Source organism: Sinocyclocheilus anshuiensis, unplaced genomic scaffold (assembly GCF_001515605.1).
Source record: "Sinocyclocheilus anshuiensis isolate Anshui unplaced genomic scaffold, SAMN03320099.WGS_v1.1 scaffold151, whole genome shotgun sequence".
Classification (NCBI taxonomy): domain Eukaryota; kingdom Metazoa; phylum Chordata; class Actinopteri; order Cypriniformes; family Cyprinidae; genus Sinocyclocheilus; species Sinocyclocheilus anshuiensis.
Window position 1 is genome coordinate 1,144,082 of NW_015548199.1, and position 19,837 is coordinate 1,163,918.

At 36.7% G+C, this 19,837-nt stretch overlaps 1 protein-coding gene across 4 annotated transcripts in view; it reads left to right on the forward strand.

Annotated features, from left to right (window-relative positions):
• Nucleotides 1-19,528, forward strand: part of LOC107653270 (protein phosphatase 1 regulatory subunit 16A-like) — a 35,599-nt gene extending 16,071 nt beyond the window's left edge. Inside the window, exons 2-11 of one of the 4 annotated variants that reach the window (XM_016439939.1) lie at nucleotides 5,323-5,815; nucleotides 7,220-7,290; nucleotides 7,677-7,822; nucleotides 7,981-8,084; nucleotides 10,679-10,803; nucleotides 10,885-11,010; nucleotides 13,815-13,890; nucleotides 13,962-14,091; nucleotides 15,676-15,838; nucleotides 18,186-19,528. In XM_016439939.1, the coding sequence (XP_016295425.1) occupies nucleotides 5,578-5,815; nucleotides 7,220-7,290; nucleotides 7,677-7,822; nucleotides 7,981-8,084; nucleotides 10,679-10,803; nucleotides 10,885-11,010; nucleotides 13,815-13,890; nucleotides 13,962-14,091; nucleotides 15,676-15,838; nucleotides 18,186-18,671 (1,665 nt within the window). In that variant the 5' untranslated portion in view covers nucleotides 5,323-5,577 and the 3' untranslated portion in view covers nucleotides 18,672-19,528. Of the gene's footprint in view, nucleotides 1-5,322; nucleotides 5,816-7,219; nucleotides 7,291-7,676; nucleotides 7,823-7,980; nucleotides 8,085-10,678; nucleotides 10,804-10,884; nucleotides 11,011-13,814; nucleotides 13,891-13,961; nucleotides 14,092-15,675; nucleotides 15,839-18,185 lie in introns of those variants that run through there. The other 3 variants (XM_016439940.1, XM_016439941.1, XM_016439942.1) reach the window with 3 other exon arrangements.
• Nucleotides 19,529-19,837: the final 309 nt, after the last annotated feature.

The window sequence follows — 19,837 nt, forward strand, 5'->3', positions numbered from 1 at the left end:
TAATTATATTATAGCCTATTATATATTTTGTGTGATCCTATTTATAGACTTTTTCTTTATAGATTCCTTTTATAGACTTCATTTTTGTTTTTCTCCTTTCACAGAAGCGCTGCAGGTGCATGATGCGACAATTGAATCCTTATGGTTTTGTTTACGCTGCTATTCGCGCATATAAAGCTAAAGCCCTGTACAAAACAACAACAAAAAAAGACATTCTAATCTTACTGGTTAACGATCGACTAATGAGCTTCGTTTGACGGTCAGGAAAATAAAAATGAACAAAATGCTGTCATTCTACAATTCTCCACCGTATTTACTATGATGCGCGCAAGTTCAGGTAACTCAAAAACTTGCGTACACGAGCGGAGACCAGACGTGAGATTTGATCGTAGCCACCGCTCACGTCCATATTGATAAATTCCAAGTTTTACGTTGAAACGACCGTATGCCCAATTTTCTGTCGTACGTTCGTTTCGTAAATGAGGCCCATTGAATAGATAACAAAAGAATGGGTATCAAATTTTGTGACAATATCTCAATCCATTTTCTGGGCAAGACTGTACTGAGTTATACAGTTTTATAGTAATAGTTGATAGTAATTATTCTTGAAGCAAAATAGTTCAGGGTTACTGTTTCCAGTACAGTGGATTAAAAAAAGTGACTGTCACACAACTTTTTTCTGTCATTTTGAGATGTAAACTAGCATTTGTGAAGTTAGAATTGTGAGAAATAGTCACAATTATCTTTTTCTCTACTTTGATGAAAATGGGCTTCCACTGCTTAATATTTGCATGCATAACATGATAGCCAACCCATTGTCATTTTTCTAAAACATACCTTTGCCCATATAACTATTAGGAATCAATGGTAGTCATTATGCGATAGGTGGAAGTAGATATGGGTGTCATTTGCATAGCTATGGTAAGCAATTTGGTTATTTCTCATTATTTTGCTATATAATATGTGACTATATGCAGGACTCTGCATATCATGGATATCCGCTTAAACTTATGGTTGACTATGCTCACAAAGTAATCCCTTCTTTCTAAGTATGACCTGAACCATTTGAGGACTATGATAGTTGTTTGCTAAATGAGTTTCAGTAGCGGCCAATAGTAATGCCATCCCATTTGTTTAATGTCTATAGGCCTTACAGTTTGGGCTGCACAATCATTTTTAGTGGAGAATAATAAAATGTATATATAAAAAATATATTTGAAAGAATAGAAGCTACTGGTGATGTTGATACATTTAGCAGATGTCAGCACAGATGTGGGAAGCTTCCTTTAGTCCAGGGATGTCAAACTAAATTCCTGGAGGGCCAGAGCCCTGCAGAGTTTAGATTCAACCCTAATTAAACACACCTGATCCAACTAATCAAGTCCTTCAGGCTTATTTGAAAACTACATGGCATGTGTGTTGGAGCAGGGTTGGAACAAAACTCTGCAGGGCTCCGGCCCTCCAGGAATTGAGTTTGACACCCCTGCTTTAGTCATTTTTCATATCTGCCTCAGAGTTTGACATTTTGAGGGTTGCGCATTTTGAGATGCTATATTGCACGTCATAGTGGTGAATGAAATGCCATATTTAAAAATAAAAACTTCATGTGCTTTACCTTGCCCAACAAGCACAAATTGTGTTACAACTAAATGGAGAGGTAGGGAGAGATAAACACTAAAACTATGAGAGAAGAGATTTCAGTATGAACACATAGTGTGACCAGTGGTTTGTGTCTGACTCATGAAGAAGTGTCTTAACATTTTTCATGATTTGCTGAATTTAAAAAAATGAATAATAAAAAATGGTCATGCTTTTTGAGACATGAGTGAAGATTTGGGATGACAAACAAAAGATTCCATGTGTAGTCCAGTGGAGTAACTCCTGCAATATCTATGGTTCAATTTGTGGGAAATCAGGTGACACGATCAGAAAACAGAATAGAAAGCATGCATATGGCTTTATCCACTTTTATGGGCTTGCCTCTCATTTGGTACAAATACAAATGTTTCAAGCTTTGTGAATTTACATTTGGGTGCCAATTACATGGAATGCGTTGATGCGTCTCTCATGTTCAGTAGCCATTGAAGCAAATCATACTCAACACTATTCACAGTAACTAATGGCAGAATACATTAGTTCTGAAAAACCCACACTGTATGAATGGAACTGCACTGGACAGCTAGTTATCTGGCCTGTCCTTGAGGACATTTTTATTAATTCTGGTGGCATTTGGTGGCAGACTGCTTTGTTTGTTTCTTCTGTTGAACACAAAAAGAAGATATTTTTAATAATATTGGTAACCGAACAGTTGATGTGATTTTTCCGATTTTTTCCATACTGTGAAAGTCAATGGCTACAGTCAACTGTTTGGTTACCAACATCTCCTTTTGTGCTCAACAGAAGAACAACTTGAGGGTGAGTAAATGATAATAGAATAATTATTTTTGAGTGAACTATCCCTTTTATGCTTAATGGAGGGCAATTTCCTAAGTTAGTATGGCATGTATTGAGATGTTTTAAAAGTGGTTTAATTTCAAAACAGTGACACAAAGTGCTGGATCTTAGGGCAAACACAGTAGTTACCTGGCTGTCACCAGTGAAGGCAGGTCAGGGAGAGAGAGAGAGATGCTGCTCCGCAGGGCTCTTGATTTGCTTATGTTTGTGTTACCTGTGGTGGCTGTGATGAGATGTTGAGGGGCAGGTGCTCGCACAGCCTCACAGATTAGAACTTAAATGGAGTTTTTGGGAACACGCTTGATTGAGAATTTATGCTATGGGCTAAATGTAATAAAATAAAATATAAAATTAAAAAGGGGGAAAAGTATTGCAAAAAGAGCATTAGGCTCCATAGTCAGAGGCCAAAAAATGGCAGGTGCTTAAAGGGGTCATATGATAGATTTAAATTTTTCCTTTCTCTTTGAAGTGTTACAAGCTCTTGGTGCATAAAGAAGATCTGTAAAGTTGCAAAGACTAAAGTCTCAAATCCAAAGAGATATTCTGTATAAAAGTTAAGAGTCAACCACGCCTACCTAAGTAGACTACAATGCCGGCTTTTCTGACTCACTGACAGACAGTAAGTACGTTTTTTTATATATAAAGAATTTGCCACTGAGGATTAGGGGTGTGCGATATATATCGTCTGCGATAATATCGTAATTGTTGTTTTAACGATGTGCGATTTGACATTATACAAATGCGACATTAATTTTGTACAACAGTTCAATAAACAAGAAGTTAATTAAGAGACTTATGTTTTAGACACTATATTTCCTGTTTTTGTACTATTTCGACAACAAAACTAATTCCAAACACAACCACAGCACTGTTTTGTGTCTCTGAGCAACATGAAGGTGTTTCGTTCCTGAATGAATCAACTGTTTAAATGATTCGGTTCAATCGTAATGACTCACTTATTAACAGTGATTTGCTGCCACCTGTTGGCGGCTTTCATTTCAAATTTCGGCTTTTTCTTTTTTTTTTTTTTCATGTTTTAAATCATTTCAAATATCATTATTCAACGTTTTATGTTTAATATATCAAAACATTATTTATGCATTTGTAATTGCAGGTTAAATGCATTCATGTCTGCTCCGGCCGGGACATGCCATCACAGTATGGTAAGGGGCGTAACATTTCCGTCACACGCTTGAGGTATTCGGCCAATCACAACGCACTGGATAGCTGGCCAATCAGAGCACACATCGCTTTTCAGACCGATGAGCTTTGTAAAAATCTACGCGTTTCAGAAAGGCGGGGCATAGAGGAGAAACAATAATGTACAGTATGTGGAAAATAATGTTTTTTTTAACCTTAAACCACATAAACACATTTCATTACACCAAATACACAAAATAATGTTCTTTTTAGCAACACCATATGACCCCTTTAAGCACCACTTTAAGACAACTTGTAAATTCAACAGCACTTACACACACACACATTTTCCTCTTTTGGGGTGAACTATCCCTGTAAGAATCCGGGCAAATAGAAGAGAAAACAGCGAAACAATGTCAATACAAATACAATAGGGTTCCAGCTAGAAATACACCAACAGCACTGCTCAATATCAGCAGATAGGCTATTTGTCTTAATCCAATCCTGTCTGTTCCTTTTCGGTTTGGTTTGCAATTTGCATGGATAAGAACTTGAACACAATCATGAAAGAACCTAAAAGAACTTGAAATATATCAAGTCATAGTAGACTAGATACAAAGTACATTCATTGACATAATATTAAATGAGTAATATATTAATGTTTAATTTTTTACTATACTATACTACAAAACCATCATCAAGTCAATACAAGCGTTCCACCTGGAAAGATGCTCATGGTTAACTTACTGTGTGAAGAAATCCATGGTGAGAAGTTGAGCTGCACTTAAGAAAATCAATTAGAACCATTCCTTACTGTACTTGGAATAGGGTTGGGCCGATAGACGATGCCATCGTCCATCGCCGATGGCTGATAGACAACACGATGTTGAGCCGGCATCGTGATCCACCCTGTACACAAACCTGTACACACAAGCACACATGTAGTTTCTTTCTATCCCTCTGTCAATTACTATGGAGCGGCAGTACTTGCCACACATTTTACAAGATTATATATGTTTGTCAGTGGTACTGACCCAGACAGCAACATAGTGTTGGCCCAGATCCGGCCCACATCTGGCCCATGTGAAATCCATGCGGGCCAGATGTGGGCTGGATCTGGGCCGAAACTGTCTGCTCTCTGGGGAGGATCTGCAAATCATTCGCCATCGTCCTCAGTCCTTACTCTGTTTATGTGGTAAGTGAAATTTTATGTACTGTAGGATGTAACAGGCAACCATTACACCGTGTCTACACCGGACGCGACAGTTGTCGTGTCGTGCCACGCCACATCAGCTAGTCTGTCTACACTGGACGCGACAAAGCGACTGTTGAAAATCATTTGAAATTTGTGTCAGCACGTCATAAATAGAACGCGGCAGCAGTTTACTGTCAAGGATTTATCGTGTCGCACCGCATCCAGTGTAGACAGCATCACTGATTATAATGAGTTCTATAGACTGATCTATATATAATAAATCTCTATTATAGATCAGTGGTTCTATAGTATTTTGTCGCGCCACGCCACTCACGTCCGGTGTAGACACGGTGTTAGGAATCATGTTTTCCCTTAAGGATTCACGCTTCGGGCACACCCCCTAACTATTTTCTCATTCAAACTGTATAATGTTATCTATAACACAATTCAAAAAGAATATTCATCCGTTTTTCATACTGTAGTTTTACTGTATTCAAAGCAAGACATGAGAACTTTGCACTCTTTCTTTGCAGAACTTGTCTTCCTGGTCTATACAGAAAAAGTTATTAAGATTATGATCCGTCATTGGCAGTCATCTACGTCTCTACATTATCCCATTGGATCTCCAGTTTGTTTGCAGCTCTCATCAGACGTTTGGATGTCAGAATTGAAAGTGTGAAAGAGTTGAATGCCTATGAGAGGAGACGGCAGAAGATCCAAGCAGAAGCCACAGTCTTTGTGGTGTCAGAAGGAATTGTGAAGGCATTGAGAATCTTGACTTGGAAGATATGGCAGAGCATGCTGAGCTGCTAGCAGAGATAACGACTATCGGCAGCCTCTCAGCCACCGAGCGCCTGAAGCATGCACAGAAGAGACGGGCGCAGCAGCTGAAAGGCTGGGCTCAGATGGAGAAGGACAGTCAAAAGGGCAACCACAAGGGAGATGGGTTAAAGAAAAGCAGAAGGGTGACCTTCAACACCAGTGTGACGTTGCTGGAAGCTGCAGCCAGGAACGACATAGAGGAGGGTAAGAGTAAAGGACTAACAGTATTGCACATCTGTTTTGTTTATTGCAATGACTGTAGAAAGTCCGCACACCTCTGTTAAAACTTCAGGTTTTTTAAATGAATAAAATAATCCAAGATCCACCTTTAATGTGATATTGAAAGCAGTTTTTTTGCAACTCTACCTGTCATGCAAATTCCCTCTGTTGTGATTTGCTTACACTGTGATTACCCAATTACCTTGTGCCTTTTTACTCAAAAAAAAAACAATGGAAATCAAGACTACATACTTGAACAAAAATAAAATCCTACTGTATTTTTTACAGAGGTTGATGGGTAGGCTATAAAAATAAAAAAAAATGGTCAAAATAATTCACGTTTTTGTAGGGCCAATAATTCCAATAATCTGTGCCCATATACTCATACTTTATAAACCATATTGACAAATTTGTACATCGCTCTCTCATTTTAATAATTTCACCACAGATTCATAAACTATACCCTCAATTTATCAATCTGTATTTGTAGATTTGTAATCTGTACCCTCTGTTTAAGAATTCATATATACAGATATGAAAACTGTACCTTTAAATTTGTACCACATAAGCTGATGCATATTGGCCTGGTTATTCATACGTGAATTAAGAAATATTAACTGTTTATTGATAGCTAACATTATTTCATGTCATTTTGTAGAATCATCTTTTTTTGCATTTTAGCATTATATATTTCACATTATATTTACTGAAATAATTGGAAACAAATTATAAATTACATTTCTAAAGCAAATTAAACTTAAACTGTAAAATAAACAGATTTATAGTTTAGATAACTTCTTGATTCTGTAATCCTATTATGGCATTTCCAGGAATAAAGAAATTGTTTGAAACAATGTTTTTGTTTAGAACAAAAAGCAAGTAAATACTTTATTCAACAGTGTACTTAGTATCATATATTCTCAAATAAAGACTAGGCATTGCTAGTTGTAGATAAAGTACACAGAAATAATAAATGAAAACATGTTGATTGTGATAACTCTTCACTCTAAACTGCACCTCAGTGCTGACTTTCTTGTAGTTTTAACAGAGACTGAAGGTATAGTTTTAAAAATCATCATTTACTCACCATCATGTCATTTCTGTAAGACATTTTCTTCTGCAGAACATTTAGAACATTGGATCCAAACAACCTTGGGCCCTTTTGACTTTAATTGTTGTATAGACAAGTCACAACTGAGACATTTTACAAAACTTTCTTTGTGTTTCACAGAGGAAAGAAAGTGAAAATTCTGTCAACATCAGGGTGTTGACAGTGATGACAGAATTAACTTTTTTTAAGGCAAATGATCCCTTTAATGTCATAGTTTGTCCAAAAAGTTAATAGTTGATAGTTTTGGTGACCAAAAAAGTATTTGTGTCTCCTGGCAGTACGACAGTTGCTCAATAATGGAGTCAGTCCAGACTTGTTCAACGAGGACGGGCTCACTGCACTTCACCAGGTACATGCTCATCAACAAAAACAACACAAATACAGGCTGCAAAACATCAGCTCATTTTAATCTGTTTCATGTTGTAAACATAAATACACAAAATCAGAACTCTCTGAAGTGTAGTCCTCAATAGACTTACCTCAATATCACAGTACTCCCATAATGGCAGTGCTGTCAATGAGCTAAAAAACTAAGCTAAACTATTTCAAAAGGGTTTCACTTTGTTTTCTGTTAGCTAAACTAAAATACAGCACACGATTATATTGGTAGACTACTCAGTCAGTTAGTTTGTTGTTGGATGACCTTTCGATTAGTTGATCATCTTGTCACATCCCTACTTTTGAATCATGTTCTCCACAGACAGTAATTCAGATAGCTCTTGTGGTTCTCTGCAGAGCAGCATAGATGATTTTTTGGATGTAGCACGCTGTCTTCTGGATGCGGGTGCAAACGTGAATGCGTGTGACAGTGAGCTGTGGACCCCTTTACATGCGGCGGCCACCTGCGGACACACTGACTTCGTCCAGCTGCTGATAGAAGCGTGAGTCTCAATTTATAATTCATTCATTGTGCTGATCTTACTGCTTTGTCATACACAACTTTTATTCTTGTATAAATACATAAACTTATATATAAACTTTTATTGCTGTATAAATAGTGTGTAATTGTGATACAGACTGTCTGAGTTCATGTGTTCAGGGGTGCAGATTTGTTGGCGGTGAATGCAGATGGAAACATGCCATATGATCTGTGTGAGGATGAGGCTATGCTAGAGCTCATAGAGATGATCATGGCAGAGCAGGGTGAGAGTTGCTTATAATATACCTACTATTGAGTTAATCAAAACTCTTATGATCAGTGCTGAGGAAAGTTGCTTTTAAAAGATACATTATTTCAATGCTCCTGACAAACAGTAACTTGTCTTTTTATGGACAGTAATTCATAAGATACTTCTGTGTTATATTTGCTTTTAAAGAGCATGTTAGTACACTAGACTAATTCTCTAGAGCAGGGCTTCTCTCTTTTTCATTTTAAAATACCTTTTTACATTTTTTTTTGTTGTCATTATTACGTTGGGCACACCTAGTTTCACTGTGTAACCAGTAGGGGTACACGTATTCGTACCGAAAATTTTAGGTACGGTCTTTCGGTTCGGTACGCATTTGTACTGAACAAAACATTACATTTTTTTCCAGAAAATTCAGACAATAAATGCCATTTTGACGCTCTTTGTTGTGGCGAGACAGATTGCTGTGCGAGTGAGCACGATAAACCCTTCATCTTTACAACTAGTTTTAATGTGAAATAAGCATGAATGAACTTCTCATGTAATCGCTCAATTAGTGTTTCAATTGCGGAAAGATGTCAAAAACAGCTTGTAAACAAAATGTCATGTAGCATTTAATTTACCTCAGGCAAGTCATCAGTATCTACAGCTCGTTATTTGCTACAGAAATTAAGTTTAGAGAAGAGCATTTTGAGAAATATTAGACTATATACGTCATTATATTTTACTTTAGGCTACCTGTTAGTGATGTCTTAATTATTTAATGTATGTTTAAATAAGTCTTTTATGAAACAAGTTATGACAGCCACTGTGTAAATGATTTATAGCCTATTTCAACAACAAATAGAAATTGTATAATTTAGAAGTTAATTTAAAAACTGCATTATGTGCAATTTACATGTTTGCATAACATCTTTTAATCTGAGTGTTGATTATTATAGTTAAAAATAAATATTAAGTGAATTTTGGGCTCTGTTGTTAATTGTAACCTTATATAAAAGGGCTTCCTCCCTATAATTTAGTTAGTTTGACTAAACTAACTTTTATTTAATTTGACTAAAGTCAAATGAAAACTATTATACTACTATCTATTTAATTAAAAATGACTGAATCAGTGAGACTATGTTACAGATGTTATGTTTATTTAAAAATATATGCTAGCATAATTTTATTCTGTCCATTTATATTATTATGTATGGTTATCTTGACAAATTATAACACTTAACTGAGAAGAATAACAGTGAATTAAACCGTAATGCAACTGAAAGAATAACCAAAATGTACAGCATGTAATGAACATAAACCAACAGCATGCACAATACTAACACAAATCTCTAGTAATAAAACAAGTACATTCGTTTCAGAAGCATTATTTTTAACCAAGTAACAGAACATTTAAAATTCTATATATTTACTAAAATATATATCTGATCTTATTCTTTTTTTTTTTTGTTGTTGGCTTTAGACTATGATTCCATTTAGTCTGAGGATATTACACTTTTTTTTTTTTTTTTTAATTTTAGTTCAGTGAATGATGCCCAGTTTTTCCTTGAAACAAAGTTGGCAAGTATATGATGCCTAGTAATTTAAAATCTTGTTTTAAAAGTCTTGTAGTGTATTTTAGTCTTAACAAGGATGCCAAGATATCAGAACTAATTATCAGTGAAAATGTTGGCGGAAAATACAATATTCCAGTATCACAGAAATATTAATAATTACATTTTCCGAGTTATCGGCCAATAATATATCAGCCGCTGATATATTGTGCACCTCTGTATAAAAATGAGGATAGCCATGAACAAAGACTGTGATGTCTACAGATATGAAAACAGTATATTTTCTTGATGACACCGCAAATAAAAAACTTTCCCCCCGGTTTCACATACAAGTCTTAAGCCCAATCCCAGACTAAAATGTAAGTCTTAGCTGTTTCAACTGAAAAACTTGCACTGATTGATCTTTGTCAATGCCTTTATTATGTCTTAAGATGCACACCAGTAATGTTTTTTTCTAAGGCATGTTTATGAAAATGACTTAAATGTCCTAATTGAACAATGGCCTAATCCTGGTTTAGTCTAAGCCCTGTCTGTGAAACCAGGCCTTTAACTGCTAAATTAAAGTAATGGTGCATTAGCTTTACTCGTGATGCATTAACATGATGAATTACCGAACTTGCAGTTCAGTAAGCGAGTCGTATGCTGATTAAGTAGCTCCTCACTGATTTAGTGAAAAATTTGTCAGATTGATTCAAAGCTGTAACTCCTGAGACTGTGGGAACAAATACATAAAGAACCAATTCCCAAGAGTCATATCTCGGCGTGCAGCCCATGAGGAACGCTGCTGCTGAAAAGAGGTGCAGATAAAAACTCTGCTGTGAATATTAAATACAAGTAATGTAGCTGTGAGAACTATCATAAATGTATTTGTATAATTACACTTCTAGGACTTACATGCTGTAATATTACATTTCAGAAAATGTTTATTTCTGTATTGAGTAGACAGGTGGAAGAAAGACACATTTATGTCAAGGGCAAATTTTTAATACAAATCTATACAGGAAATAAGTGGTTTGACACAAACACTTGCTATTATCCATATGTTTGTATTTAGGGATTACTCAGGAGAGAATTGATGAATGTCGCGGAGCCAAGGAGAGAGCAATGTTGTCTGACCTTCAGGAGCTGGTTGCGAGTGGAGCTGATCTGAATGTGAAGGACGAGCAGGGGGCCACTCTGGTAAGATATAGCAGATCAGGTAGACAGGACGATCATCTATAATGTTACCAAAACGGAAGATCTTGTGTTTTCTCTGTGTAGCTGCATGTAGCAGCTGCTAATGGATACATGTCAGTAGGGGAGCTGTTGCTGGAGCACAGAATATCTCCTAACGACAGGGACGCTGATGGGTGGACGCCACTCCATGCTGCTGCCTGCTGGGGACAGGTGATTACTGACACACATGAGGGTTTAGTGCGTGAAAACAAGATTTATCACATTTACAGTTATGTGAAAAAGAAAGGACACCCTATTGAATTCCATGGTTTTCCATATCGGGACATAATAAAAAAAATCATCTGGTCCTTGGCAGGTCTTATAATTTGGAAAATAAAACCTCAGATGAAAACAACACATAAAATATCACCACATGTCATCATTAATTTAACAAAAAATAGGCCAGTATGCTATTTTTACAGTAAAAGGACTGTTTCCTGGGAGAGTAGACTACAATGCCGGCTGTTCTGACTCACAGACTGTAAGTATGTTTTCATATTTAAAGGATTTGCCACTGATGATTCAAACGCAAGTTTTGAGCAGTGTGGAGTAGCGCTTGTTGTTTGCCATTTCTCTGATCACAAATGCTGCATGTTTTTATGTTTACGCGGCGCGATGCAACGCAACGCGTAAAAAGACAGTATAAGTCAATAAAGTCATTATAATCCGTAATTGTGTCCCCACTGGATGCAACAAATGCCTCGTTTATAATGGGTTTTAATGTTTTTGTCTCGTCGCTCCGGCCGGGACACGACATCACAATATTGTAAGGGGCGTAACATTTCCGTCACACGCTTCAGGTATTCGGCCAAATAACAACTCACTGGATAACTGGCCAATCAGAGCATACCTCGCTTTTCAGACCGATGAGCTTTGTAAAAATGGACGCGTTTCAGAAAGGCAGGGCAGAGAGGAGAAACAATAATGTACAGTATGTGGAAAATAATGTGGTTTTTTTAACCTTAAACCGCATAAACATAATGTTCTTTTTAGCAACATCATATGACCCCTTTAACACAATGCCAAGGAGTTAAGACATCAGCAATGATCTTAGAGAAGCAATTGTTGCTGCCATCAATCTGGGAAGAGTGACACGGCCATTTCCACACAATTTGAAGTCCATCATTCTACAGTGAGGAAGATTATTCAAAAGTGGAAGACATTCAAAACAGACACCAATCCTAACAGGAGTGGACATCCAAGGAAATTCACCCCAAGATCAGACTGTACAATACTCTTAGAAACTGCAGACAACTCAAGAACTACACCAGGAACTACTCTACAGGCCTCAGTTAACATGTTAAATGATAAAGTTCATGACAGTACAATTAGAAATAGACCAGACAAGTATGGCATGTTTGGAAGGCTTGCCAGAAGAAAGCCTCTTCTCCCTAAAAATAACAGGGAAGCATGGTTTAGGTTAGCAAATTTGCATCTGAACAAACCTTAAGACTTTGAGAAAAATGTCCTTTGAACAGACGAAGCCAAAGTTGAGATGTTTGGCCATAATGCTCAGCGTTCACCACATTTGGTGAAAACCTAAAGAGCATATCAGCACAAACACCTCATCCCAAAAGATACACATGCTGGTGGAGGGCTGATGATTTTGGTCTTGTTTTGTAGCCACAGAATCTGGGCGCCTCACAGTCGAGTCGACCATGAACGTTTCAGGTTACTTATGTAACCATGGTTCCCTGAGTAGGGAACGAGACACTGCGTCCTCTAGGGGTCGCTATGGGGAAGGCTGTCGCCGGCCAACGAGTTGGTGTTTTTTCAATGTATGCTTCAGACACGGGTCACGACGAGGCGTTCCCCATAGCGACCCCTAGAGGACGCAGTTCGAAGTTCCCATGAAAGGGAACTCCTCTGTATACCAAAGTATTCTACAATGATCCCAAATACACCAGCAAATCTACAACAGAACGGCTGTAAATAAAAGAATCAAGGTGTTGCAATAGTCCAGTCAAAGTCCATACCTCATCCTGACTAAAATGCTGTGGAAAGAGCTGTGCATAAACAAATGGCTCAAAAAACTGGAGCAACGTTGTAAAGAAGAGTGAGCCAAAATTCCTCGAGCGATTTGAGAGACTGATAAAAGCATACAGAAAATGATTACTTTAAGTTATTGCTGCTAAAAGTGGATCTACAGGCAATTGAATCATAGGGTGTCCTTAGTTTGTCACCTATGGCTTTTCCACATTGGCTTTATTTTTGTTAAATAAATAATGACACTGTGTGATATGTCATGTGATGTTGTTCATCTGAGGTTTTATTTTCCAAATTTTAGGACCTGCCAAGTAGCAGGTATTTTTTATTATGTCCTGATACAGAAAACCATGTAATTCAATAGGGTGTCCTTTCTTTTTCACATGACTGTATTGTCTTGCATGTTACTGGTCTTATTTTTGTGCAGCACATTAGCAGCCACCTTCATTGATGGTGTTGCTGAGCTGCTCTTTGACTAAATTTGTTACATTGATGATGTACTGTATGTTGTACAGATATACATGTCTCATACTGTAACACTAGGTAAAAGACACTTGCATAGCTACTTTAGGAGGTGAAAAAACAAATGCTGTGTGAATTCCTTTAATTATACATACGGTTATCACAGTAATAAATCTCAGAAATTAACACAGTATTTTTTTCCATCCTATTTATTAAATTTTTTTTCTTCCCAATTTTGGAAATTGGACCAGAAATGTTTATGACGGCTAGGGGACATATATAGTTTTTGGTTTAATAAAACAAAATAGACAACTGTCTAGAATGAGAGAATGATAAGCTCTTATATATAAATTTTTTTTTTTTTTAATAAAGCTCCTGCCCCATTTAATAAGTAATAAATGGTACACTTAGTAATAGTAAACATTTAATGGACTTTAATCCATAAAGAAGTTAGTTGGCAAAAACATTAACTTTAATAGCAGAATTAATGTTGATTCCTTAGTCATGTTGTCTTTCTTCACTTTTAGATCCAGATGGTGGAGCTGCTGGTAGCTAATGGTGCAAATTTAAATGCCAAGTCTGAGCTGGATGAGATGCCTCTTGGTATGACACATCCTAAAGGTTTGATCAGTAGTAACTTGACTGGAGGCATCACAATTCTTTTTATTTTGTAGATGTGTGCACTGATGAGGAGGTCCGGACCAAAATGATGGAGCTGAAACAAAAACACGATGCCATCATGAAGGGTCAGGACAAACACAAGAACACATTGCAGAGACGAGTGTCCAGCACGGGCAGCAGAGGGTGAGTGCTGATGAAGAGAGTGCAAAGCCACGCTTCACAGCTTGTGACAGTTGTATTAAAAATGAAGTCTAATATATTCTTTCTCTTTAGGGTTAATAAGAAGCTGTTGCTACAGCAAAGAAGTAATTGTTTTTAAAAATCCTTTGTTCGCACAAGGAGTCTGACAACAGCCAGTGCTCCACACAGATATCTGATCTCATCATCATCCAGTCTGTCTGGAATGACATGAAGAAACACAATTCAGACAATTCAGAAGAACTGTGGCAACGTCTCCAAAATGCTTCAAGAAACCTACCTGCAAAGCTACCTGAAAAACTATGCGCAAGTGCACCTAGGGCAAAAGCTGCTTTAAACGCAAAGGATGGTCACGCCAAATGTTGATTTAATTTAGTGAATAGAAGTTAATTGATAAAGAAATGAATGTTTATGACATTGTTTTTGACAGCATCATCATTTTACAGCATTTTTACACAAGTGCCTAAAACTTTTAACCGTACTGTAGGTTTGCAGGTAGGTTTCTTGAAGCATCTTGGAGATGCTGCCACAGTTCTTCTGGATTTAGTCTGTCTCGGTTTGTTCTGTTTCTTCATGTCATTCCAGACAGACTGGATGATGATGATGAGACCAGATATCTGTGTGGAGCACTGGCTGTTGTCAGACTCCTTGTGCAAACAAAAATCTCACTGGATTATTACAATTAATGGCAAAATGAATGTTTGGAAATGTAAACTGATATTTCCTACTGACACACTACAACAAAAGATAGAAATGACTGACTTAAAACTACTTTTAGCTGGTGAAAATACTAGTTTTCTAATAATTTTGGCCACCACTGTATGTTGATGCATGGCAGAAAAGCACACATGAAAAACATTCCAGAACATGATTTTCCATTGTAAAAAATACTTTTAGATTCTCAGAATTCAAAATGTATGTATACAGTGCAACAGCACAAACTATGAGGTACAAAATGACATTTGTTTTGAGATTTTTTTATAAAAGTAAGTGGGGATGGCAAAGATTCCGAAAGACTACTATACAAGCCACCATGGCTTGACTGTAAATAGTTACTTCAGAATGATGATACACACCAGAATACATGAGAAATGTAAAAATTCCAAATCTATTGAAACATAGCAATCTGAAGGTGACCACATGAGTGAACAGTTCCTCTGTCGGAGTGATTGTTTCTTTTGCTTTGAGCATCTGGGGCTAATGCAATACATATATAATGTGTCCTGTTTAATTTTATTTTTAGGAGGTTTATTTCATGGGACGTCTCATCTTTGACCAATGTACATATTAACACGACCAGCATCTATTATGAAACACTCACAAAACAACTTTTTTTTTTGACAGCTTTGTGAATATATTGAATCATGTTTGGTCAAAAATACAGTGCTAGAGATTAGGGCTGGACAATAATTCAATATCAATATGTATCGCGATATAATTTTTTTTCAAGATCAGTGCTTTGCTCACTTGCAGTAATCATGGTAATTGTGATCTTAATATACAATTAACTGTAATAATTAAAAAAAAATGGTGTCTGACCTCTCTTCTTTGTGTGCTTTGCGTTTACAGTAAAGTAGTGAGGCGCACCAGTGTGAACGAGCGCAGCAGTCTGTACCGCAGAGAGCATCAGAAGGAAGCCAAAGTGTGGCAGGAGAGAGGAAGACAGACAGATGCCCTGGATGATGATGAAGACAGACAGACTGATGCTGAACTGAACCTGCACGCTGCACTGGTGAGAAATTGTCTTAAAAACATTTAATCTCCATTCAGTGTTTGAAACCTTCTGAAATATGACAGATTGGAAACACACATGAAATATTTTCCCATTTTTAAAAATCTTACATTAAAGCTGTGGTGTGCACTTTCTGCATTGCCAGTGACACCAGTCAGCAGAATAATATTAGTAATAATAATACATTTCATTTTATATACCACCTTTATAGCAAACTTCTCAAGGTGCTTACACACAAAACAGAAGAACATTAAAACAAAGGTAAACATGCATAGTAAAAGATTAAAAGCAAGTAAAGTCTATCCTAAAAAAATAGGCCTTAAGCCCCATTCACACCAAGAACGATAACTATAAAGATAACGATATTAGCGTCCACACCAGTGAACGATATCGTCTGTTTATTCTAAGTGCACGTGCATCTGCTGCTTTAAATTCTCGAGCTCGTTATAGCAGGATGGATTCTGATTGGCTGTCAATGTTTGTATCGTTCATCAGCTGGAAAAAAATCGTTTTGAAAGCGATTCCAGCTAAATCGTTTCTCTGTGCCTTTATCGTTATAGTTGTGGTGTGGAGACTGCTATTCTTTAATATTGAGAACGATTTTTAGAACGATATCTTTATCGTTATCTTTATAGTTATTGTGCTTGGTGTGAACGGGGCTTAAAAGTCTGTGTGAACCGGAAGTTGCTGCCGACTTTATTTCAGTGTGACCGTTCCAACTTAAACAGAATTTTGAATAGAGGGTGGGGTTTTATTTTAGTGCTCCTCCTCTCTGTCTCTCACTCATAGCAGCCTAATGGTTGGTTGGAGGGGTGTGTTTAAGGATACTCTGCCCCAGAGCTGTCAAACTGACGTCAACAGAGAAGGAATGCCATTCCAGAGTGGAAGCAAATGTATAGATTTTGATTAAAGATTACCAAGACAAACAATTTTTTTTTCAGTTAATTAACTTGCTCTTATTAATTGTTTACCTCAAGACTAGCAATGTGCGCTAAGTAAAAAAAGTCTGTTTTGATTTCATGAGGACTTTTAAGAAAATATTTAAATAAATGAAGATACTCAGCTTCTCTAATATGAGTAGGGATATTGTAGTTAAAAAATATTGGCGGATAGGGTTTATTGTGTTTGTTCGGCTCTTTTTCTTCTTTGTTTTCCTGCCCTAAAAATGTGGACCTCTGAACTTGGTTCTATTCAACCAACATTGTCCCATATGCCATCCAAAACTTGCATACGTAGACACGTCTACCCAACATTAGGTTTCTGCAAGATTCCCCTTTCTGTCAAACATATTTTATTGGACTGTCCTGCTTTTAATGTATATAGAAAACTCTTTTATGAAGTGAACTGAAAGAGTTATTTAGTATAATTTTGCCAGAAAACGTTTTAGAAATTTTATCATGTTAATGTAAAAAATCTTGTGTAATATAACTTGTGCTTTTTTGTTTGCTGGTTTTTATTGTATTTGTTATACTTGTGTTTTTTTAATTGTTTTTGCCATGAAAATAGCCTAACATGCTGACATGGGATTAAATAAAAAAAAAAATATATTAAATAAAAATATACTACTACCCAACATTAGGTGGCTCTAAAATAAATTTATTTTTGCTAACAACTCCAGAACCTTCTCCTGTTTACAATATTTTTGATATCTCATAGATAGATATCCCATTGTTATATGGATTTAAGTTTCCATTTGTATGTTTCAATTTTTATAAATTTGAATTTATCCTCGGCTTGGCTTACTTAGGAATGTATCATTGATTTATTATGTAGATTGATTTATTATATCATTGCTGTGTATTACGTAGACATGCATCCAACAAAAGCTTATCAGAAGAGTTTTGATCCATTTAATAATTTAACCAATGTGGGCCCAAATATTTGTGCATGTGGCCCATAATGACAAATTAGCTTATATCTTATGAACACAATGTTCAAACTTCACTCAGCTTGGTGCAAATGGACAAAAGTAAATTCTGAGGAAATGTGCCAAATTTCATAAATTTCCATTGCTAGGAGGGAGTGGTAAAACTAAAGAATAACCCTATGTGTACAGTGTGTTGGCAGAAATACAACTGTACAGTATACACACGATCAAAAGCATCTTTTGTTTTTTAATGTACACAATCAGTTTTTGATATTTTCCATTTTCCAACTGCTGAAAATTGCTGCTTGTGGCTATATTGAGTTTAATGGTTTTGCAAAGAGTAGAATGACCGTGTAAAGCACACACTTCATTTTGTGTTGTTGAGAGCCTCAGTCATGTTTTTGTGTCTTATATGTACAGATGTGACTTGGTCATCCTTGCTGAATTTTCTTGTACTTTCTTGTCCCTTCTTTGGTTTAGGTGTCTGGCTCTAATGCAACCCCTGTTCCTCCATTAGAGGTCGGCGAGGTGGAAAATGGAGCTCAAGTTTTGGGGAACGGCAGCACGGCTTCGTTTTCTTCCTCACTTCCAGGAGAACTCCAGGGCGGGGGCCGCATGGATCGCAGCGCCTCCTATCAGCTCACTCCAGCTTCGGCTGCTGCTGGCGGGGACAACATGAGCAGAGAGAGATCTCACCACACGCTTGCAGATCTCAAACGCCAGAGAGCAGCAGCTAAACTGCAGAAACATCCAGCACCTCCTATACCCCTGTCTGCAGACCCTCAGGATGAGGTCGTTCCTGAAGGACCCCAGGGACCACTGGAGCCCCCTGAATCGGTACAACAGGATGTGTCCCCCAGTGCAGTGTACTTTACCCAAGCTAGTGGAGATCCACCTCTGCTGAAGCTGAGAGCACCAGAAGAAGACACAACTAATACGAAAGAGCCATGCTGTGGACTCATGTAGAAGCAGCGGACGAACATGTTTAGTTTCATGTGATTGTGCAGTTCCTGTGTACTACGTGGACAAACTAGAATTATAAGGCAGGTACGTGGAAATGAGTTTTGTGTCCAAGTCACGCTTTCTCTCACAATGGCACATAGACAGAGTGAAGTCACGTTTTCAACACTAATATGAATAATTGCACCAAACATTTGATGATGGACTATGTGGCTTTCTGAATGGATAACACAAGAAATCAGAAAAAAGAAGACCAAAGCACCCACATTTAGATAATTTCATGGATTAATTGCATTATTGCAGTATTTCAATCTTTTAAGATCATATCATTTTATTTTAATTAGTTGTTATGGTCATTAAAGTTCAATACATAGAGAAAAAAACTGACACTGAGCACTTTACTTGACCAAACTTTCAGCAATCTTCATAACTTTGATGGATATACATGTAGAAGTATACTGATCACAAAAAAGCACATTTGAATTGCACTGATCAAAATAAAGTTGCATTTCATTCACAGTTCTGCTGTAATCTTACAACTAGCATGCTTACTCGTGCTCTTTATTCACACCTGGTGGCACCATTTCATAATGCTTACTGCTTTCAACAAACTCGTATCCCAGCATCTGTCTATTTGTTTATTGCCTTTGAGATTGAACTTAAGCTAATTGTAATGTATAAATAAATAATTTAAAAAAATTATAATTATTTTATAAAAAGATGCACAGAGGTGTGTGTACCTTTAGATGTTTTTCTTCTAACCTTCTCAATGACATTTTTTCCCCCACATTTTTATTTTTGTTGTTCACACTTTGTTGTAATGCATCAATAGAAACAATGAAACCAAAATGAAAAATACAGTAAATACTTCTTGGTCTGAATACCCTCTGTCAATCTGGTGTAGAAAATCTCAAATTCAAACACCTAATTCTTTTGCTTTGTTTAAAAACGGAAAATAAGAATTCAACTTTTAGTTTTTTTTTGATGTATAAAAATGAGGTTACAGCTTTAATATTTTACTCACATTGTGGACAGTGAATTAGTAGCTGGATTCTGACTTCTTTAACAATTTAATAATAATAAGAGGGTTAGTTTCTAACATATATTCCAAAACATCATTTGTAACATTCAATTAGACTAATTATTGTAATCTTAATACTCCCGGATTATCT